The sequence below is a fragment of the Tachypleus tridentatus genome, chromosome 11 (assembly GCF_004210375.1).
Source record: "Tachypleus tridentatus isolate NWPU-2018 chromosome 11, ASM421037v1, whole genome shotgun sequence".
NCBI lineage: Eukaryota > Metazoa > Arthropoda > Merostomata > Xiphosura > Limulidae > Tachypleus > Tachypleus tridentatus.
The window spans coordinates 40,442,217-40,467,184 of record NC_134835.1 but is presented as its reverse complement, the minus strand read 5'-3'; the positions used below and the strand labels follow the sequence as shown (position 1 = coordinate 40,467,184).

The 24,968-nt window shown below is 33.5% G+C and overlaps 2 protein-coding genes across 2 annotated transcripts; both read right to left on the bottom strand.

Annotated features, from left to right (window-relative positions):
• Window positions 1–1,204: 1,204 nt before the first annotated feature.
• On the bottom strand, window positions 1,205–2,608 carry LOC143231349 (zinc finger MYM-type protein 1-like). The gene is made up of 3 exons (XM_076465891.1): window positions 2,401–2,608; window positions 1,706–1,995; window positions 1,205–1,561 (listed from the first exon to the last, which is right to left on the bottom strand). The coding sequence occupies exons 1-3, from the start codon at window positions 2,606–2,608 to the stop codon at window positions 1,205–1,207; spliced, it is 855 nt and encodes a 284-aa protein (XP_076322006.1).
• A 7,736-nt stretch (window positions 2,609–10,344) lies between these two features.
• Window positions 10,345–18,923, bottom strand: LOC143231469 (uncharacterized). The gene is made up of 4 exons (XM_076466006.1): window positions 17,947–18,923; window positions 14,711–14,949; window positions 13,189–13,371; window positions 10,345–10,737 (listed from the first exon to the last, which is right to left on the bottom strand). Exons 1-4 carry the CDS (start codon window positions 18,915–18,917, stop codon window positions 10,523–10,525), a joined length of 1,608 nt encoding a protein of 535 aa, XP_076322121.1. The 5' UTR covers window positions 18,918–18,923; the 3' UTR covers window positions 10,345–10,522.
• Between the last annotated feature and the right edge of the window lie 6,045 nt (window positions 18,924–24,968).

Below are 24,968 nucleotides of genomic sequence, written 5' to 3'. Positions count from 1 at the left end.
TTAGAAATAATCTGTTTATGAAAATATGCGTATATGTAAAAGAGAAAGCTCACCTAAGTTCCACCCAAGATAATACATAATAGTAAAGAAAATCAAAATTAGCTTAGATTGAATATTTAATATACCATTAAGAGTAAAGCTACAAATCAAAAGAAATATAACATAAAGACATAGTTTACATAGCATAAACGAATTATCCCATGTGAAGTTAATACACTCTGAGGAAAAGTAAGGTCACTATAAGGCTAACTATCTTTCATCATGTTGTGTTTAGTCAATATTACTTCAAAACAATGCGCCTGTTCTGGTGATTGGCAGGAAATGTGTTTATAACAGTATAAATATCGGGTTGTTTTGCTCTCCTGGAGTTTACTGATATGACAGCAAGGTTGCTGGTGCAGTTGTTACCACTGCTGTTGCGCAAGTATGTCTTGAGAAGCTTCAGACATGAGAAACTTCTCTCACAGGCAGCTGAAGTGACAGGCAGGGTCATAGCGATGCATACAAGTTTGTGGAGATCCATGAAGGCATCCTTGTATGGCTCCAGCATGGTTGCAAGCTCCAATGATGTGGATACTTCCTGCTCCTTGTCTTTTTTTCCTGGCAATTGGCTGGCTCAACTGGTGGACCTCCACTGCGAGGTCATCTTCTGCCACACCATAGTTTGCTGCCATTCCTAAGTGTGCTTGCTTGTCCAGAAATGTGGAGTGTTTGCAGTTCAATGCAGTTGCACTGATCAGAATACTGCAGATATCAGAGGAGAATATTCTATTCAGCTCATTGAGCATCCTGTTTATAATGGCATAGAAGGTGTGTCTCCTGGCATCTGGTGTTAGTTCATCTCTTTGGCCAGTACTATATGTGATTATGAATTCGTCCAGGTGTCTGGGGGCAGATTTATGTCCATCTTGATGCATCGTCTCAGTGCGTATTCCCACTTTCTTACATATATCCTCAGCAGACTCTTCCAAGTCTTTCCATGCTGCTTCAGTTCTCATTTCTGAGAGACCAGAAATGACAGATTCTACTAGGTCCTCTGCAGAGGCCAGCTGCAGGTCAGGTGACTGGAGGTGGCCTGATAGCTGTTTTGTCATCATCAGTAGTTTTTCTATGGCCACTAGACTGCTTACGAACTGCTGATCTAGGAGGATGCACAGGCCCTTTGATTCAGTTGCTCTGTGGACATTGCTCCCTCCACAAGACGCTATAGGGTTGTCACAATGGCAGGGAGGGTTCTATTCACAGCCAAACATGCAGCATGTTGGCAGGCCCATCTTGTGTCTGACAGTCGCTTCAACTCTATGTGCTGGTTCACGGATTCAGGTTCCTTCTGTACCTTCAGAAATTTTTCATGCACAACCGATGTAGAGAAGAATTTGTAAAGCTTCTGAATTGTCACAAAGAACTCTGCTGCAGCCTGGACGTTGTACACACAATCAACTAGTACAAGGCTGAGCCTGTGTGCATAGCAGTGGACATACACAGCCTGAGACATCTCTCTCCTGAGCCTCTCCTGTACGACACTGATGTGCCCTGACATGACTGCAGCTCCGTCATCGCACTAGACAATGCAGGCATTATGGTCAATACCACATTTAGCCAGAGTCTTTATGATTTTCTTGAGCAATGAATCCCCATCCAGACCCTCAGCAGCTGTAAAGTCCAGGAACTCTTCATGAAGGTTCTATTAGTGGAGGTACCTGACCACAATGGACAGCTGTTCTTGTTTGCTCACATTCTTTATTTCATCCACCATTAGAGCAAAATGCTCAGCTTCCATGACCTCTTTGCTGATATACTTCCTGATCATTCCAGCTATGATGTCAAGCAGTTCGTTTTGGATATCATGGTGCATGTACTTGGCATTGCCAGAACCACTCAGCTTCTTCACGATTTCATCATACCTAAAAATCATGTTAAGAAGTTTCAGGAAATCGCCCCTGTTATCTGACTGACTACCTTCTCTGTGACCTCTCTTGGCTTCATTCTGGCAGGCTGTGTAGAGCAGTGCATCTATCACGGCTCTTATGTAATGTCGGTTTTCCTCCACAGTTTTAGCATGACTTGCATCGAGAGCATGTTGGATCCTTGAACCCTTTGTTTTCTGCAATTTAAACTTCGCCTAAACTTGCATGGTAAACTTGTTTCCTGCAGAGTTATCATGGGACTTCAGTGATGTGGTCGCCTTCTTCCAGTTCCGGAAGCCTTCATGAGTGAAGGACTTCTCAGTTTTACTGAAGTGTGTGTTACTGAAAAGACAACATGCAAAGCAGAATGCAGCAACTTGGGTCACAGAATACTCCAACCACGAGTGCTAATCACGCCAATTCTTGTTGAATGACCTTGACTGGTCGCTTTATTCTGTGGTCGGGTATCTCTTCAAGTCTGGATAAGTAGTACCACTATCTGGAAGCTGGCTCAGGTCCTTGGGTCCTAGTGGTAGTTTTTCACCCTGGGTGCGAGTGGTGCCCTCTTGCGGCTGGGGTCCCGCACTAGTTGTGTCCGCATTCTCACCATCACGATCACCACTGTTCTCCTCACTTGCACCACATGTGTTTGTAGGACCATTTACTCGCTGCCTCTTCTTGGTTAGCAGATAGTGTTGCATAATCAACCCTATGTGTAGTATGACCAGTTTATGTTTTGGTGGGTGATGTCTGACTCTTGTCTTGTGTGTTGGTGTCCTTGTTTGAAAACGAGTCGCTTATTTTGATTTCCTTTTATTAATCCAAACTGAGTGTGTGTTCCAGTGTGAGGCTGAGTACCAGAGAGAGCGAGAGCCATGGAAACAAACATAACTCCTTTTATACAGAGCACGCAAATGTCAAAGTGATCCCGGCTGACTGCTAGTACCACTTCTTACTTTTAACTTTGTTAGTTTATATGAAACGAATGGGAATTTCTCTCTTTATATTGGCATAAGGGCTTACAAAGGATATTCATTTTAAACATCGAAATCTAAGGAAAAAGATATAACATACATGCTATTCTTATACATTTCATGAATAAGGAACAAATAACAACTAAACATTGTTTAACATTACGAACAACTGCTCTGCCACATTGAAATCACCAAATTATATCAATACCATATGAAAATCCAGAACATATCCGTGAAATACTGTTAGAGGAAGTGTTTATCTTCAACCATATAGCATAAGTATTTAATTAGAGAATAGTGACAATGCAAAATTACAGGGCTAATTATGGAACACAAACACAGCTTTGATTAGACATGTTGTAAAACTGTGGGCAGCTAATGGGAGTGAGCGGGGGTGTGTGTGTGGTGTGAGGCTGGCATCAGGATCTCGATCGGGCTGAGCCAATCGTTAGCCGTACGCAGAGCGTACACTATGGTCAGCGGCTCGGTGATCATACGCTTAAGGCGTTCGAGGCGGGAATCGCGCGCTCGAACAAAGCAAACCCGCGGCCTGGATATTGAATGGTCATTGTGGCACCAAAACAAAATGTCTAAATTGCAGTTGACCTTCACAGAAAGGCTGGTTTCCTCATAAGTTCAAATTATTCATACAGACCAAACTGTGATTGTGATATTGCTCTTATTATCATAAGTGTGACAAGCACCTGTTACAATAATGTAACTACTATAATACATTAAATTAGGCACTTCTAAATAGCCCAATGACAATTTCAAAATTCATTCTAGAATTGTTTAGAAATATTATTTGGTCAGTTAACATGTAAGGTTATTATCTAATCATAAGTATAACATTAATTGGATTGTAAGTCACAATTTTAAGTGTATGCCACAATCATCAGTACAATTTTGGATGGCTGATACACAATGCAAAATGATCTCACAGAGGACACAACCCCGGCTAAATGCTTCATAGTTTTGACCTATACACAATGCACTTATACATGCATGCTATGTTTTACTTTTCAATAAAAGATAAATTAAATTAATGGGTAAATACCTGTGAAACCTTTGATTTATCAAGTAAAATCCCTGATGATCTGTTGTAACTTGAAATCAACGTGGTTGTCTAATCTTCGTCAAAGCTCAAGATAGAATGGCATTACACAGGGAGCGGCAATACAGTGCATGAGTTTCAGTGCATTCAGTACGTTGCTATGGGACGCATGACACATACTTCCGTCTTAATAAAGACGTTGAGTGCTATAGATCTATGTCTCTTTGATGTTAATTGTTAAGCAACAACGACGATTATGTTTTCCAAATTTTATGAATATATGTACGTAACAATATTGGGGAGGGGCTGAGGGGGCTTGGCTCATTTGGGGAGGGGGGCTCAAGCCCCGCGTAGCACCGCCACTGAGGTTAATCATTATTTCTAGGCAACATGACGTATAGACTATTGTTGGAACGCATTGTTACTAAAACGCGCTGGCTCGTTTTAACTTTCTGTTAATACTATAATGATACAAATAAGAGAGAGAAACTGAAACATATCGATTATTTAAGAAAACACAGACAAGGTGTTGGAAGTGTTAAAACTTATGCAGAAATAAGGGAACAATTAATAATAAATAACTCAAAGGTTTACCATGCACCACATTGAGTTAGTGTTTATGTTGCTGAAACTTCGTCAACAAAAGTAGTTTATTCATTTCATATAAATATAGGTCATGAGTATGCCGCATCATGACACTAAAAAAGTACATCACAAACCTGAAAGTCTCGGATATCTACTGGACATATTTGTTAAATGAGAAGCAGCCACTTTAGACCACATTTTATAAAAACAATAAACAACACCTAGAACCTATATGATCGAAAAGACATTGTGGATGATGTGCTGTATTAGCTGTCATTCGTACAAACATGTAGTTGGTTGTGCCCAGGTCATTTTGGTAAATTATACGGAATCCACCTTAGTATAGAAGTTTCAGACACCATGAAACGTCTTACAAATATATTAACCTACTTTGTAATTTTATAAGAAATTTTAACCAGTCAGTCGGTCAGTAGACACTAAAATGATGTCACATCATCCGTTCTGTTATGATACCAGAAAAATGTGCGCGTGCCATGAATCACGAAAAGAATTATGCACTCTGTAGGCTGCAACATAGCATGAAATATGAACTTCTAAAACATGAAATACAATTTTTATTATTTTTAATTATCGTTTTATTTACTCTTGAAACAGAACACTTTCGGGTACCCTGCAGAAGTACATCTATATTTATATTGGGATTTGAATCCCACCACAGAAAAAAGGCTGGTCCATTCAGCCATGGGGACATATTAAGTGACAATCAACCCTACTTTTCGTTGGAAAGGACAAGCAGTGAGTTGGTAGTGGGTGACGTTTACAAGCTGCTACTCCGAAACTGGAGAAGGTTAGCACATATAGCCCTAAAACAGCTTTGCGCGAAACTGAACAAAACACATAAACAAACAATCATTTTATTTACAATTTAAAAAAATTAGTTTCTGTTTATAGGTACTCACAACAAAAGTAATCACACATTTGCTTTATATGTGGTCAATCAACTCGGTATACACAAGTTTCTCTACACATCTTGTGTTGATTGATCAATTTGGTATACAAGATTTTTGATTTAGATATTTTGACATACATATGAATGTTTATTATAAATCAAGTATGCTCATCGGTCAAACTATTACCTCTTTTAATTTTACACTTGGGTGATTTCAACTTGATATTACGTGAGTAGGTGATTTGTCAACAAATGTTTGTAGGTTATACTATGAATCTTAAAGTTTTGAGAAAAGTAGAAGTGTCAAAAGTTAGACTGATATTCATGTTACAGTATATATATACTGCTTACACAGAACTTTTGTGTATATCTTCCAGTCCTATAGCTAATAACACATAATTATGAAAAGTATTTTTTTCACATTAAATGGGCATTTTATTAGGACCAGAAACCAACTATCAGAAGCTGTCTTATTTAACTGTGATCCATTCATCAAGGAATATCGTTTGAAATTAGTTCACAAATAAGGTCATAGAAGTGCACTCTATAATGTGGCTTTTAAGTTCATTCCAAAGGTGCTTAGACAGATTGAAAGGGAACAAATCTACTTTCTCAACCCAAACGAGCCATTTTTGCATATATAAATCTGCCAAAACATCTCAGTATGCTTTAAAACAACTGTTAATAATTCGCTCTTAACTATTATAACACAACCTTAAAATATTTGCTTCACCCGATGCCGGAGCTCTTCAAAACGCTTGAATTAAAACCATGAAGTTCAAGTTGAAAACCTTTGTATTTTTGTCAATTAGAAGGCTATTTATTTTAAAATGAAAGTTATAATATGCTCAACATTTCACAATAATAATTGTGATGTAAATTTTCCTAATTTTGCAAATTATTTCAATCTATTAGTATATTGTATCTTACTGGTCATTATAGATGTACAGTTTAACTACTTCGTAATCCCATCAGAGTTCAAAATAATCCTTTTCCTCTATGGCATTCTAATGTTTTTCACATTTCTAAATAATTCATTCCATTAAACATGGTAAATATTTTGGTTTTTAGTATGCTCTCCAGACTAAATGCTACTGTAATTTGTTTCTCAATATATTCTTCCAGGACTAGAAGTGTTTGACAATTTATTTGGACATCAATACCAATACTGATAATCGATACTGATTTTGCAAAGTGTACCCGGTCCGGCATGGCCAGGTGGTTAAAGCTCGTAATGGTTCGAATCACTGTCATACCAAAACATGTTCGCCCTTTCAGCCGTGGGAGCGTTATAATGTTAAGGTCAATCTTACTATTTGGTTGGAAAAGAGTAGACCAAGAGTTGACGGTGGGTGGTGATGACTAGCTGTCTTCCCTCTAGTGTTACACTGATGATATTAATTAGTGAGTTATTTTCAGCTATAACTTTTTAAGTATTACTTTTATATTATTTAATTTGTTAATTCATTATTGTTATCTTTTTTTGTTTATGTTTTATTTTGGTTTCCGAAATACGAGTTTTTATTATTGTCTTAACTTTTAGCTCCTACATTATATATTTATGCTAATCGTTTTTGAGAGATATGATACATTTTTGTTGTTGTTTTAGTTTGACAGCTTTATTTAAAACTGTTGTGGTTGAATTTTTTTGGAGGTAGTTGTATTCAATTTGCGATGGAGGAATTTAATTTGATCTGTACTTTGAATAAGAAATATTGTGTTTGATAACAAAGAATAATAGTATTCCTCTTCACTATATACGCATTTAGTTATTAATTGTGTTAGACCTTCAGTCTTACAACCCTAAAAATCAGATTTTGATACTAGTGGCAGGAAGTGTACAGATAGCCTTTTGTATAGCTCTGTGCTTAATTACAAAACAAACAATTTTATATTATGTTACCCTTTTTGTAAATAGTATTACTTTTGCAATAGTTCTTTTTGTTTTGTTTTTTGAGCAATTCTACTTTTGGTGATTATAATAATGTTTTTATAAGTATATTATTTTTTAGTTGTTTTGTTATTTTGGCGTACTTTTCGCGTATGTTTCGCTAATTTGTTATCGCCTACATCTTTGGCAATTTGGTTTATAATTGTTATAATTTGAATTACAATATACTTCGTTATTTACTGCGTTTGCTCTGTATCTTGCATTCTGTAATATAGTAGCGTACATAGAATTTGATAGGCCTAGGTGTTGGGCATGTTTGTACTTATATACTTAGATTTGTTGGCTTAGGTTATGAACATTCACTTTTGTAATATTCTAGTTTTTAAGATGCATTCTTAAGTTTTTTATGTAGCAAGTACACTAATGCTTCTTTCTGTACAGATTGTATTTATGCGTGAAATTATTTATTGTTTATCACGTTTACCATTTTGAAAAGTTATATTCGTCGCATAATGGGATTTCAAACTAATTTAACAGGCTTTATAATTTAAAAGTTTTACATAATGTCGTCTGACTACCATTTAATTGCATATGTAATTATAGAGTAATTTGCATACAACGTTCATACAACTATTGGGTTGAGGAATAATTCGTGAGCGTTTTTTCAAGTTAAAAATATATATTCATAAATGAAACGCTTTCGCAAAATATTTCATGTCATTTGGTAGATAATTTTGCTCTAATAGATGGTGTGTTTGATTTTCATATGTCTTTAATTTTTGCTTTCATTTTCAGCTCATTAAATGGAATGTCAAGTGGACAAAATCGAGCATTTTCGACACCATCTGCTTTTCGCATTTAATTTCTTGCAATTTCGTTTAAAACAATGCATACTATATACCTAGGTATTACATGAAATAAAGTATCATAATAAATGTTTTGGATGTAATGTGTTCATGCATTGAAGTATTGTATAGTCTTACATGTAATGCTTGAATGAAATTATTTAGAAACGCTCACGAATTTTTCCTCAACCTAATAGAATACTTTGTTGTTCATTTTACAAGGCTGCAATATGCCAAATTTCCTGTTGACAGGAAGACACTAATTATCTGTAAAATGACGTGGCATTCAGAAACTGAACGGATAATTTACACGCATGTCTATAGCTATAGGTTCAATGGTGAGGGTGAGATTGATTCTGAAAACTCACGGGAGTTGTAACAATGTATATATCCTCTTACCTGATTCCTGACCAACTCCGTGGTCTTTGATAACATACAAACAATAGAAATGCATTGCAATAACTTGTAGTTTTGAGCACAATCTACAATATTTCAGAAAGAAAAACTTAATATTTTCTTGTTTTTGAAATGAATACAAAGCTACACAATGGGCTAAATGTGCTCTGCCCACCACAGGTATCGAAACCCGGATTTTAGCGTTGTGAGTCCGCAGACATACCGCTGAGCGACTGTGGGGCTAATATTCTCTTCTATCAAAACTATGAAACAGTAGAACTCGAAACACGTTGTTTTGCAATAACTTTAGTTAATAGATTAGTTATTTAAAGTTGTCGAGGACTTTCTGATGCAAAACTATTATTCCGCGTTTGTAATTGCATGTCAGCAGACGCGCCGACATGGAAGCAATGGAGGAAGCTGCCCGTGGACCTGGAGGAAAATTTGGTTATACAGTAAAACCCATAAAGCATCTTTTAGCAATATCTTCATTTAATCTTAAAAGGCACAGTTTTTGGCTTTTCCTTTCATATACACTCTTGATTAAAAATAACTGATATAAATTAGGAAAGTTAATATCGCAGATAATATCTGAAGCTTTGTCGAAAAAAAGTTGGAAATTCATTTCGGATGTTTTACAGATTACGTAAAAATTAAATTTGTTAATTTATAAAATGTTAAGTTCGAGTATGATTTTGCAAAATCATTAACAACGCTAAACTAAAATGCTTCTAGAACAGTTTAATATCTAATTCGACGTAAAAGATATATTTTGTTTTTTCTTGGACTACTATGCTCTACGAGTTAGGTTCTTAATATAAAATATCACGTAACTGTATTGTTTTATCATCCTCACAGCTAAGATTTCTGAATACAATGTTGTTGCACAGTTTCAAAGTTTATATTATCCGTTATCATTCTTAGCCTGCCATCATGATCAACACGATGTTGATGTTAGGGCTCTAGGTTTTATTTTTTTCATTTTATAATTTATTATTTTGCCTCGTGATAAAAAATAAAATAGATGTAACTGCTAGAAATGAAGACACCGGTAAATGTTATTTATAATTTTCTTTAATTTTTTAGTGTAACTTCATATCACCTTAGACCTTAAAAATTATTGATATTTTAATCATTATTCCCGTACAAATATTCACATATTATTTTAAAACTAACAGAATATTAAAACATTAATTTTTTGTGCAGAAGCAACTCATATTCAATGTAATTAGGTATTATTCATGTTCCTTAAAAATATCATTCGCGATAAATACTCTGCCTAATCTCTAAATGAGTAGAAGAAAATTCAAGCGTAAGAATATTAGATGTATTGTTTTATAAACTTCATGTTATGAAAAGCAATTCTTAAGCCTTAAACTGCTTCAGTGATGGAAACTTTAAAATATATATAAAAGAAATTAACTGACTATAGAAATAGCAGTGCGTAGAAAGAAAAACTGATTGGTGGTACAAATTAAACATTTCTAAATGAAAGTTATCCTTGTTTTTGATAGCTGAAGATTCATAAATAACTTCTCACAGATTAAAATTTCATTTCGACCATTTGATAAAGTATGACATCTAGTGGCAACAAATTAAAATGGCCATTTTAATTTGAAATAAAAACACACATAAACCAAAATCAGATATTTTATAATTGCTTTTATTATCGTAAAATTTACATCCTTACAAATGCTTCAAAGTTTTAAAATTTAATACAATTTTTTAAAGTAAAATCAAATTTGTTTTTCCTTATTAGAAATAACAAACATACATATAAACAATTTCAATTTTCGAAGGACAGTCAAATCTGTTGTTCATTATTACAAACAATAAAGATATATATGAACTATTTACATTTTTCAAAATACGGTCAAATTTTTTGTTCTACATTACGAAATTACAATTTTGTTACATAAATATCAACTTGGTGTAAGGGTTATTATATAGTTTTGATAACCTAAATATAGTTGTTCACAATGTCTACACAGAATAAATAGTTATCTGTGTGTGATTGGATGACGCACATGTCATAGTGATTACACCTTTGCATAATGTTGCACCTATTGATCATTCGACCCTTGTTAAATAATAGGAATCTTGACTCTTGCTGAAAAGTAGAAGTTAAAGTTTTCTCTTCGTCAGTGGGAGTCTCTGTAAAAGTCTCTTCGTCATCTATATCAACGTATATATTTATATCTTGAGTCATATGCAGTATTAAAAGAGTATATTCTTATAAAGACAGTTTCAGGTTTTAAGTTTCATATTTTTGTTTACACTTTCACTGAAGAGGTAAATACACTAAAATAATGATTATTATAGATGTACCTAATCCGGTATCATTATTACAATTATTATAAACACGAAACAATAACAATATTTAAAACATAATGGCGCTGTGGTAAATAAATATGTGATTCTTTGAAACAAAAATGAATTTATTGTTTTATTGTTGTATTTTGATTATTGAAGGTTTTGCTCCAATTGAATTATGTTAGACCATAATAAACGTAATAATTCAATAAAATCCATTATACTGGATTAAACTTTGATGTAACACAAGATTATCAAACCTGAAATGTTAGAAGAGTGTTTCTACAACAGATAAAAAGAAACTGAGTGAAACTGATTTTATACTTTAAGCTCTTTACTGCTGAACTAGCTGGGGGAAGGTGGGGTGAAAAAACTTTAAAATACATCAAATTTTGGGAGACAATGATGCTATGCTTCTAAAGTGTGAAAGATAAATAGTAACGTACAATCTAAAAATTAAATATAAAAGTGAATGATGATAAATATTAAATAATTAAATAATGGTAGAAAGGTCGTGTGTGTGTATACATAATGAAAATATATGTGAGCGCATGCGTTTCAATATTTATAAAGTCAAGTATATTTATATTCGCACACATACGCTATAGAAAAGTCAATCATTCCACCCTTCCAGCCCAGCATGGCCAGGAGGTTAAGAAACTCGAATCGTAATCTGAGGGTCGCGGTTCAAATCTTCGTCGTATCAAACATGCTCACACTTTCAGCCCTGGAGGCATTTTAATGTGATTTTCAATCTCACTATTCGTTGTTAAAAGAGCAGCCCGCGAGTTGGCGGTCATGACTATCTGCCTTCCCTCTAGTCTTACACAACTAAATTAGGAACAGTAAGTGTAGATAGCCCTCATATAGCTTTGTGCGAAATTAAAAGCAAAACACTCATTCATTACATTTGGATTGCTTCAAGTGTACAATGAGTTCATTTCCATCGTGTTACCTCTTGCTTTTGACTGGTGTTCAGCGTTGTAGATAGTTAAAAAATACTACTGTTTAGCGTTTCTACTCATGCATGTACACTACACTTTATCAAATTTTAGCAGACCTTTACTTTAAAAATACATTTTTAAAGTGTTTTATTTTTTGAATAACATAGTATTTATGTTTGGGAGTTTGAAAACTACATGCTAAAATATTAGAGGCAAACACTTTTTGGAAATGTTTTCCTATTATGTTGTAGAAACGTTAGTGGAATACTGAAGGTTAAGTACCTTATATTAAAATTATTTTGAATACGCAAATCAATAAATCACGAGACAAAAACAGCAAATATAAGGTAGCGGTGAAATGGTATGCGTCATAACTACATTTTGGTTTTACGTGCGTAGTATGGTGCTTCCGAAACGTTGTTACTTTTTAAAAGGGACATGTAACAAACGTTTAAGAAGCAAATTATTCGGACACTCCATTTAAAAACACGCTCAGACTAATGATTTAAAATTTACATGATAAAAGTGTGCATTTTCCTCAACTACTTTGGAAAACAAAGAAATATGGATTACTTTGGGGCCCAGGACCATCTAGAAAGAAACCTTCAACAAATCGCATCCAAGCCGTTGTAAGCAAAATGTGGTGTTTTATAAGAGATGAAAATCTACGGACAGTAAAGCCAAGAGCAAAAGCTATCCATCTGCCCCAGAGAACAGTACACAACATTATCAAAAAATCTCATCTGGAAAGCTACACAAGTTACGTGTGAACAAGGTACTTGTACCACATGTCTATTTAACCTTGCATACCTCAAGCATCTGCAGAATGAAACGCGAATTTAGTCTCTTCTATACAAAATCAAAACGGCGAAGTGGACCATGCAGTGTCTGTGTAGTTGTGTGTGATCGCACTGTCGAAACGTGCGCAAAGAAACTATCGTTCTCGTGAACAATAAGGATTATGAAAAGCCCACATAGAGGAGTTGTGCTATTTGGCTACTGAGAATAGATGTGTGGACATCAGATAGAGGGTGACTGTACGTGGCAACAGGAAATGTAACGATGGGTGAGGTTCTAAACACATTGTAATATGACGTACTCAATCTGCACTTATACTGGTTTCTAAAATTCCCACGACATGTATTTCTATAGACTTCACACCGTTTGGAAGTGACATGTATTTCTTAGGACACAAGAAACCCATGTTTTGGTTACATATGATGAACACGTTTTGTACTGAAAATGTTAGTAAAGTCGGTTCACTCATGTCTCGATGTTTTCGTGAAGCAGCTAAAAAAACGTTTGTTTCACGTCTGTATATTTTAACGTTTAGAGATTTGAATTTTATCGTAGTAGGATGTAAACTAACCTATGGGAGAAAGATCGATCCGATATATTATACTTCCAACTTTCACACGAGTCGGGTTGTCGGTGTTTCGGGTAACAGGTTCGAGTACAGACACTTTGAAACTATTTAATTCTACATCCATGTCAGTTATAGGACTTATCTGTAATTCCCTGTCTCCACTTTCGATATTCTCTGGTGATTCATCTATCGTCAGAACGAATAAAATACAATTGTTATAATGAAGGGTAATAAACATAGTTACTCAATTTTTGATCAAATTAGAAAAATAAGCCTAAAACAAGTTTTAATTACATAACAAAAACAAAACAAAAGAACATTATATCTTAAAATATTCAAAATATTATTTGTTTGTTTCTCTTAATGTTTCGTTGTCGTACTTCATTCAGTATTTTTGTTCCATTGTAATCAAAAACGTTCAAACGTACATTGTTAATTATGTAAAATATAATTTACACATTTGAAGCTAGAAGGTAAGTTACATACGCTTTTACCGTAAGCAAGTTCATGAAATAGTTATCTGTATGTAATACACATTAAAGAGCAGTGAACGAAAAAAACAACAACTTAATAGATAAGCTCCTTTTTATTTATATTTTTAAACTGCTCCTAGGAAAAGAAAGTTGAACTATTCGCTCGACTGTCTTTTACTAAGTTCCGGTAGGTAGTCGTGTGATCTGTATATCGGCCCAGCTAGTTAGTCCTTACGACATTAATCTGTTTGGTAATCTAACTTGTGAAATAAAATCATTTTAAAATAAATACCACCATTGATTAATTTCATTCCCCTATTTAGAATATAGAAGTATGTTTTTTATTTGACTTTTATGAATGGGTTTGGCCCGGCATGACCAGGTGGTTAAGGCATTCGTAATCTGAGGGTCGCGGGTTCGAGTCCCCATCACATCAAACATGCTCGCTCTTTCAGCCATGGGGGCGTTATAATGTGACTGTCAATCCCACTATTCATTGGTAAAAGATTTACCCAAAAGTTGGAGGTGGGCGGTGATGACTAGCTGCCTTCCCTCTAGTCTTACACTACTAAACAAGGGATGGCTAACGCTGATAGTCCTCGAGTAGCTTTGTGCGAAATTCAAAAACAAATAAATAATGGGTTTTGTTATCCAGCAGATGTTATGACATAAGGAAAGTCTCCTTTTTAACGAGACTGGAATTTTGCCAATTTTTTATCAACGACAGACTCAAACTAACTCGAAAACAATAAATATTAAAATTATTGAATTTCCTCTGCAAATAGCCAAAAGCTTAATCAATACACTGTCACGGACAACTAGCTAAACTCTATTAATATATGGTTGCCAGGTATATAGTCGGATTAATAAACGTTTATACCAGACTGCCTGAAGAATAGCCTCAAACTCAATAGTGATATAACCTTATTCTGATGTTATTGAAGAAAACATGATGTTATAATTGTTGAAAGATCCTGTAACAATTGATTTGATGTGGAGATTTACTGAAACATTCTATATATAAAATTATAGCAGAATAAACAACCACATACCTGATGTGATGTTGATTTCAAATCCGTTCGGTTTTTGGAGGTCTTTAAACAGTGTTTCTAATCTGTCTTCTAAAGTGTCGTAATTTTGAAACGGAACACCATTTTCATTTATTACTTCCAAAGGAAAGATCAATGAGTTTTCAGTTTGTCTATTAAACCCACTAGTTTGTGTATCGCTACAACTGATTGCGCAGTCGCAGGGAAACATCGAATGCACATCAATCTTCGGAGGCGTTTTTCTGAGAAGAATATACTTAGATTTACTATTAAACGTTCTTAATTTACACTAACAATAGGATAATTACAAGTAAACTATTTCGTACAAAACATTTTTTTTTTAAATAATAAATACGCCATGGATAAATGTTATATTAAAAGTATAAGTTACATCCTCGTAATTTTACAGAACTAGCCATCCACAGTTTCCCAAGTGTTTAAAAAATCAAATGGATGTGAAATAACACAATGTCTGTCGAAACCACGTGATCATATACTCTTAACATACGTCTAGGTAATAATGTAAAACACATTAATCCATATAGGTAAGAAAGTAAATTTGTGTATACTTTGCCACATTATACACACACACATATATATGTACACCGACAACATAAATAGATTATTTGTCTATCATATGTCTAATTCCACTGAAGTCAAACTAAAAGTTAAAAAATTCTCGTTGTGTACTGCCCAATTTTTTTTCACATCTTGTCTACACAATTCTTTCGAGTCATCTGATTTTTCCTCCCTGTTCATAACGACATCAAAGTTTTGAGACGGCCTTACAGGGTAATGAATCACATTGTTATAAATGTATCTGAAGATGACAAAATCTTGCCGATATGTCGTCCATTATAATAAGGTTTTTCCGTTACTCAGTAAAACCGTCTTAAATTTGTTTTAAAAGTGGTTTTTTCATTACAATGATTTAATGGATAGCGATATTATCAAACTCAGTTTTTATGCATCTTGCATTCTCTTATACATACATATACACTACAGTATAGTCTAGTTTCAAAATACAACAACTAAATATATCAAATAAACAAATATAATAAAATACCAGCTATTTTCCAATTAAGACATCTACTGATCATTGGCTGATATTCATTACAATGTGTGTAGCGTATATTCTGCACAAAATGGCGCCACAGTTTTAAATGGTACCTTTCTTCACAGCCCGGCATGGCCAGGTTGTTAGGGCACTCAAATCGTTATCCAGGGGTCGCGGGTTTGAATCCCCATCACACCAAACATGCTTGCCCTTTCAACCGTGGGGGCGTTATAATGTAACGGTCAATCCAACTATTCGTTGGTAAAAGAGTATCCCAAGAGTTGGCGGTGGGTGGTGATGACTAGCTGCCTTTCCTCTAGTATTACACTGCAAAATTAGGAACGACTAGCGCAGATAGCCCTCAAGTAGCTTTGCTCGAACTTTGAAACAAACAAAACCTTTCTTCACAGAACACTAGGATACGGTCATCGAATTAATTAAGAGCATAGTCAAGCCTGAATACTTCGCAAAAACTGCGACATTTTGTTTCTTTACATTTTAATAAAATAATCTACAAACATTTTTTTAAAATGTCATAACATTAATATTTGTGATTGTACACACCTGGCCATTCATAAAGATATATAATTTACTAATTGTCAGTTACATAGGTTGGTCATTTATAACCCACGTGTACAAGTTCTAAAACGACAATAAATTGTGAATCGACTTACATAGGTTAGAAAGCATGACAGCTTGGACACGTCTCACTTTCTTTGAGTTTGAAAACACGAATAGACACACAGTTGTGTAACTCAACAAGCAGAATGTTATACTGCCCATCCAACAGTTTTCAACAATATTCTGTAAGTCCGTTTCTGTGATAAAGTTATAGCAAGAATGTCGTCTCTATCTGTTCCGCTTGTGAAAGGTAACACTGGACTGAACATGCATAGAAAAGCAGGATTAAATTGTTGCCACGTGCATCTCTTTCATACCCTTAACATAAATGAACAAAACCCCAAACAGATGGAAGACTGAGGATCAGTGTTCAACACGCTTCTGAGCCCCATCCTCTTACAAACACACATGCCATCTTTTAGAAGCACGCGTGCAATCGTAAACCTAAACCAGAGAATTTTCTTTGTGCTCACAACTAATTATGTGGGTTAGACATGACGCGCGTGCCTGTTATAAATCGTTTGGACAGAGTAAGCGAAAATGAAGTGACAATAAAGAGAAGTATTTGCAGGTGGGTTGGACTGGTCGCCGCTGTGCAGGACCGCATACAAACCGTGACGCGACCTTACTGAAAACCTTCACCACACCTCAGGGAAGACAAAGAAGACCTTCCTAAAGTTCAATAATGGCAAATGATGAGGAAAAGAAAGACAGGTAATAACACAGTTGGAAAGTATGGACAAGAGTTAAGGTGGCCGAAGTGGCATGAACTAGTCCAAGCCTGTCTTGACCTTCGTACCTTTGATGTTGTAAAGAACGGATATTCATTATAGAAGATAGCTGGCAGTCACAGTGTCTTAGTGATCTGTTTTTGCATGAGCTAAATACAGCGTTGAAGAAAATTTATGAAGAAGACGTAAATCTTTCGTGGCATATCCCTTCTGTTTAACAATATACGACAGGCACTCCTAGTAAGGTTGGTACAGCTGTTGTCTATAGCAGCTGCGGAAGGCTGGTTTCAGTCACTGTGAGGCTAACAAAATGGTTGGCTTCACAAGTAGATTTATATTGTTAGTATTAAATAAAGAACATTGAATTTTTAAAAATTATAATACATCGAGGAGTAAATTATTATTAATGTGTTTAACATTACTCCATTAAAGACCAAAAATTGACACAGTATATATCATACGTCTACAAAGTAGCTGTCTAAAATTTTGAACTTATCATGCAAGCTAAACATTTAACATACACGTACACTGGGCAGAAAATTATTGTTTGTTTGAATTTCGCGCAAAGCTACTCAAGGGCTATCTGCGCTAGCCGTCCCTAATTTAGCAATGAAAGACAAGAGGGAATGCAGCTAGTCATCACCACCCACCGCCAACTCTTGGGCTACTCTTTTACTAACGAATAGTGGGATTGCCCGTCACATTATAACGTCCCCACGGCTGAAAGGGCATGTTTGATGCGATCGGGATTCGAACCCGCGACCCTCGGATTACTAATCGAACGCCTTAACACACTTGGCTATGCCGGGCCGGCAGAAAATTATACTTACTTCAAAGGTGTAACAGTAGTAGAAATCTCGGTTGGTGTGCTTCTTGTATATGTGATACTAGTAATGCTTCGTTCTTTAGCCATTTCATTAATTACACTTTTTATAAAATCATGAAACCTTTCATTCATAGATTTCTTTCTTGAGTGAAAGGAAAATAGTGAACGTCTCAGTCTATTCAAAACGACAAAAGCATTTTCTTCATTTTCTAAGGTTGTCCAGTTTTTGTGTTTTACCAAATGACTTCGTGTTTCAATTTCTATTTCGGTTTCGTTGCTGTTCTCGTTGTTGTTATTATGTTTGTATATACTCTGATATTTCACAGGTACATCAATTTTCCTTAATTCAGAACTACTTCTGTCGGATGGCCGCTGATCTAGTCTGTAATCGTAGTTATACTTTTCAGGATTAATATGATCAGATCCAAAGAAATCAAGATATTGTTTTAAAGTATTCATTATCCAGTTGCCTAAATATTGATACATTTGTTTATTTCCATGCGTTACTGCAGGGATGTCGTTCTGTATTATGTACCCTTGATTTGGTATTTTCAGTGGTTCGTTTTTATTAGAAAAAAGTTTCTGGATTGTTCCATTATAACTCAAATTGTTTTTAGTGTATTCTTCTTTGTCGGCGTCTTCGTTATTAAACTTTTTGTAACGTTTATTATGAGTTTGGAAATTAAATAATTCTTTATTTTTACGAGTTTTTAGCAAGTCACTGTTTTCATTCCATGTCGGATTACTGTTTTCCCACCAGTTATGTTGTTGTTGTGCTCGACCTTTTGTGTTGTATTTATAAAATGGCAGCTGAATTTTTTTGCCGAACTGCCATGTGTCGTTATTGTAACTAAACAATTTATTATGAATGGAAGAAAACTTGTCAAGATAAAAATTGTAAGATATATTTGGTCCTCCCACTACTGCGGCAACCAGAACCAGGAAAGCAAATCTAAGAATATGCAGCCAAAACATGTGTTTGTAATTCTGAAAATAAAGTGAACAAATAGATAAATATTAGTGAATGATAATCACCTTTCTTTTCATAATAAAAATAAAAGATTTAATAAAAGTAGAATGATGAGTGTAATACAACAATAATATTGTTTGAGGGTTTTTTGTATTTTACAATATAACACGAACCTTTAAAACTTGAGTGTATAATGAAATAAATAAATATGAAGAAATATACTACTAAACATTTATAAAATATTAAGTCTTACCAGATACTAAACACGCATACCAATACAGGTTGCAATGTTTTTAGATAAGATTTCGCAAAAAATAGGAGAAAACACGCGTAGTTAACTTTCTGCATTAAGCCTTCTCTCAAGCTTTACAAGCATGTATTTAATATTCACTTAATATTTGTGCATAAGTAAAAACATCTAATTAGAGTGTTTCAGTTTTCAAGTCGATAATCAAACTTGTCATCAAATATACTCGCTTTTTCCAGCCGTAGTGGAATTATATTAAGAGTAAATACCATTATTCGTTAGTAAAAAATAATACAACGGTGTTGACTGGTTGCTCGCCTTGTAAGCCATCACTTGAAAAAAACCAGAAACTGTCGTCTGGTGGAGCATCGGTAAGTCTTAGGACTTACAACACTAAAATCTGCAGTTCGATCCACTTCGGTGGATGTAGCAAATACACTTTAAAATCAGAGACAGCTGTTGCAGACAACCTTTTAGCAGCACTCCAAGAGAATCAATAAGCAAAAAAACCTAAAGCAATTTTGTAACAAATATATTTGGTTTTTACACTGTATTGATTTTTGTCGATTTTATTTGTGACTTAGGTCATACAGATCAACAGTTTTGTTACAAAAGATCAAATGTTAATATTTATTTTTAAAGACTTGAGTAACATATTTTCTATACATCTATCTTTGTCGTGAGTTCAAAATTGATAAATGTGCTTAACTTATACGATGTAACAAGTAATTTAATTCAATTGTAGGTCTATAGAAATATAAGAGTTTTCAAAATTTTATGAAACACCTTATCTATTCTTTCAGAGTACATATAAATGTTTAATATTTTAACTATGAAGTTACGAGTCTAAGTACTTTACTGTTTCTGTATTTGCTGTGATGTCGATTTAAAATATTCTTCTAGCACATAAACTTATTCAGTTAATGAATTACACGAAGTTCAAAACAAAACTGAAATTGAAAAAACATGAAAAATGCTATAAATGTATATATAATGAATACACAAAATAATGTATTTGTTAGTATCCTTCCTTCCATTCAAATATATTTGTTAGATACTTTAAAAAAAAATGACAGCGACTGTCAGCCTCACGGGAGGTTTTTCTCATATACTGATTCCATAGGCTATTTAAAAATCTCTGTAATCAGAAGCCATCAAGAGCAGCAACTGACAAAAGTCAGGCACAAGGAGAATTCGTAATTTGTAATTAACAGAGAGAAAAAAAGGCTAAACAGATTTCTTAGGATTCAATATTTCACTGAAAATGCAGAGGAGATAAAAACAAATAAACTGTAAACCAATTAATCAGATTGAAAGAGAAAGCACAGGCGATAAACATTGAATAATAATTGAATGGAGGCATACCTTTTACTGAAAGCAGAATTAAAGCACAGAGCAACTTAAATGAGGCACTTCACAGTGCTTGTGGTTTTGTTGCTGCAGCGTAACGGTGCCGAAATAATCTCGTCATATGAACTTGAACTCTCAAATTCCTTTAGAACGATGAATAATACAAAGCTTATACATCTGTGTTGTAACTCATATTTATCTCATTATAAAGCTGCATTTTTTTTTCACTCAGGTGAACAAATTTTGTAAAATGAAGTAAGTAGCTCTGAATGTGACTGATAACTAGGGTACGGAAAGATACAAAAAATATATACATAATTATCTAGGAATGCAAAATTAATTAGAGAAAATAACTCCTTAAATCTTCATAAGTGGGTAAAAATTTTCAAAACTGGAGTTATTATAATTTATATAATTTATATTTATTATAACACCAAGATATAGAGCAGTGGGACTTTATTTTTATTAAAATGATGTGTTTGAATTACGCACAAAGCTTCACAGCGGACTATAGGTGCTCTGCCCACTACGGGTATCGAAATGCCGTTTTTAGCAGTGCGAAGCTGTAAAATACTGCTGTGCAACTGAGGAGCGTGAAAATAAGCGTTCAAATTATAACAACATAGACAAGCTATACCAATATTCTATTACAACATAGACAAGCTATACCAATATTCTATAACAACATAGACAAGCTATACCAATATTCTATAACAACATAGACAAGCTATACCAATATTCTATAACAACATAGACAAGCTATACCAATATTCTATAACAACATAGACAAGCTATACCAATATTCTATAACAACATAGACAAGCTATACCAATATTCTATAACAACATAGACAAGCTATACCAATATTCTATAACAACATAGACAAGCTATACCAATAGTCTATAACAACATAGACAAGCTATACCAATATTCTATTACAACATAGACAAGCTATACCAATATTCTATAACAACATAGACAAGCTATACCAATATTCTATAACAACATAGACAAGCTATACCAATATTCTATAACAACATAGACAAGCTATACCAATATTCTATAACAACATAGACAAGCTATACCAATATTCTATAACAACATAGACAAGCTATACCAATATTCTATAACAACATATACCAATATTCTATAACAACATAGACAAGCTATACCAATATTCTATTCTATAACAACATAGACAAGCTATACCAATATTCTATAACAACATAGACAAGCTATACCAATATTCTATAACAACACATACATAGACAAGCTATACCAATATTCTATAACAACATAGACAAGCTATACCAATATTCTATAACAACATAGACAAGCTATACCAATATATACCAATATTCTATAACAACATAGACAACAATTCTATAACAACATAGACAAGCTATACCAATATTCTATAACAACATAGACAAGACCAATATTCTATACCAAGCTATATTCTATAACAACATAGACAAGCTATACCAATATTCTATAACAACATAGACAAGCTATACCAATATTCTATAACAACATAGACAAGCTATACCAATATTCTATAACATAGATAAGCTATACCAATATTCTATAACAACATAGACAAGCTATACCAATATTCTATAACAACATAGACAAGCTATACCAATATTCTATATCAACATAGACAAGCTATACCAATATTCTATTTCAACATAGACAAGCTATACCAATATTCTATTACAACATAGACAAGCTATACCAATATTCTATTACAACATAGACAAGCTATACCAATATTCTATTACAACATAGACAAGCTATACCAATATTCTATAACAACATAGACAAGCTATACCAATATTCTATAACAACATAGACAAGCTATACCAATATTCTATAACAACATAGACAAGCTATACCAATATTCTATAACAACATAGACAAGCTATACCAATATTCTATTACAACATAGACAAGCTATACCAATATTCTATAACAACATAGACAAGCTATACCAATATTCTATAACATAGACAAGCTATACCAATATTCTATAACATAGATAAGCTATACCAATATTCTATAACAACATAGACAAGCTATACCAATATTCTATAACAACATAGACAAGCTATACCAATATTCTATAACAACATAGACAAGCTATACCAATATTCTATAACATAGATAAGCTATACCAATATTCTATAACAACATAGACAAGCTATACCAATATTCTATAACAACATAGACAAGCTATACCAATATTCTATATCAACATAGACAAGCTATACCAATATTCTATAACATAGATAAGCTATACCAATATTCTATAACAACATAGACAAGCTATACCAATATTCTATAACAACATAGACAAGCTATACCAATATTCTATATCAACATAGACAAGCTATACCAATATTCTATAACAACATAGACAAGCTATACCAATATTCTATAACAACATAGACAAGCTATACCAATATTCTATTACAACATAGACAAGCTATACCAATATTCTATTACAACATAGACAAGCTATACCAATATTCTATAACAACATAGACAAGCTATACCAATATTCTATAACAGCATAGACAAGCTATACCAATATTCTATAACAACATAGACAAGCTATACCAATATTCTATAACATAGATAAGCTATACCAATATTCTATATCAACATAGACAAGCTATACCAATATTCTATAACAGCATAGACAAGATATACCAATATTCTATAACAACATAGACAAGATATACCAATATTCTATAACATAAGCAAGCTATACCAATATTCTATAACATAGACAAGCTATACCAATATTCTATTACAACATAGACAAGCTATACCAATATTCTATAACATAGACAAGCTATACCAATATTCTATAACATAGATAAGCTATACCAATATTCTATAACATAAACAAGCTATACCAATATTCTATAACAACATAGACAAGCTATACCAATATTCTATAACACAGACAAGCTATACCAATATTCTATTACAACATAGACAAGCTATATCAATATTCTATAACAACATAGACAAGCTATATCAATATTCTATAACAACATAGACAAGCTATACCAATATTCTATTACAACATAGACAAGCTATATCAATATTCTATAACAACATAGACAAGCTATACCAATATTCTATAACATAGACAAGCTATACCAATATTCTATAACATAGACAAGCTATACCAGTATTCTATAACAACATAGACAAGATATACCAATATTCTATAACAACAGACAAGCTATACCAATATTCTATAACAACATAGACAAGCTATACCAATATTCTATAACATAGACATGCTATACCAATATTCTATAACACAGACAAGCTATACCAATATTCTATTACAACATAGACAAGCTATATCAATATTCTATAACAACATAGACAAGCTATACCAATATTCTATAACATAGACAAGCTATACCAATATTCTATAACATAGACAAGCTATACCAATATTCTATAACACAGACAAGCTATACCAATATTCTATTACAACATAGACAAGCTATATCAATATTCTATAACAACATAGACAAGCTATACCAATATTCTATAACATAGACAAGCTATACCAATATCCTATAACATAGACAAGCTATACCAGTATTCTAAAACAACATAGACAAGATATACCAATATTATATAACAACAGACAAGCTATATCAATATTCTATAACAACATAGACAAGCTATACCAATATTCTATAACAACATGGACAAGCTACACTAATATTCTTAAAAAGTAATAAATTTCCTTAATAGTTTGTGTTTAGTATTAATATTTTAAATCTTCATTTAAAACCTTCCATATTTATAGGGTCATTTATATGATTTCAAAACTTCATAAAAACTGGGTAGTCAATTAATACTTTACTGCAAACTATTCAGTTGTACTTTTGACGGCAGTTGCTGTCTATTCTACAAAATTTCATCATGAATACTCTGCCTAAACAATCTATCAAAGAATCAGGTAGAGTTTGGCTAGAGGTATTCATAAAGTGACATTCTAGAATTGTTGGACCGAATGTTTATAAGGAGCACGAAGTAAGGGTTGAGTGAAACTTAGAAAATTTGTTTTTCTTTAATATCTTATACTTTTACTTATACTTTTCGTTTTCATTGTGTGTTTTTTTTAAGTTTTAAGCTCTAGACTTGGATAGTTTTGTTCTAGCGAAAATTTATGTGTTTGTCCAGAATTAGAGACAGAGATAGATGGGAACAAGAAAGGCCTATTATTAGTGTGACAATCATGCTTGTCTTTATAAGTGTGGCATTTTTTATGTGTTTCTGTAAAAGAAAATCGCACTTATCATAAATTTACATCTTGAATACTAAGTTCAATGACAATTAAATACATTGATTTTTAATTACCATTTACTCACTGGTAAGCTAACAGTTTAATCCGCTAGTTACTGCTATAGTAGCTAGTCTG

Excerpts from the sequence above, each read along its gene's own strand:
- LOC143231349 (XM_076465891.1), bottom strand. The coding sequence starts at position 2,608 with ATGCAACACTATCTGCTAACCAAGAAGAGGCAGCGAGTAAATGGTCCT. Across the intron at positions 1,996-2,400 it reads GAGCCAGCTTCCAGATAGTG|CCTGCCAGAATGAAGCCAAG; the intron begins GTACTACTTATC and ends TGCTCTACACAG. Across the intron at positions 1,562-1,705 it reads AAGAACAGCTGTCCATTGTG|TGCGATGACGGAGCTGCAGT; the intron begins GTCAGGTACCTC and ends TGCATTGTCTAG.
- LOC143231469 (XM_076466006.1), bottom strand. The coding sequence starts at position 18,917 with ATGTTTTGGCTGCATATTCTTAGATTTGCTTTCCTGGTTCTGGTTGCC. Across the intron at positions 13,372-14,710 it reads TGAAATCAACATCACATCAG|ATGAATCACCAGAGAATATC; the intron begins GTATGTGGTTGT and ends TTCTGACGATAG. Across the intron at positions 10,738-13,188 it reads GATCGATCTTTCTCCCATAG|ATGACGAAGAGACTTTTACA; the intron begins GTTAGTTTACAT and ends ACGTTGATATAG.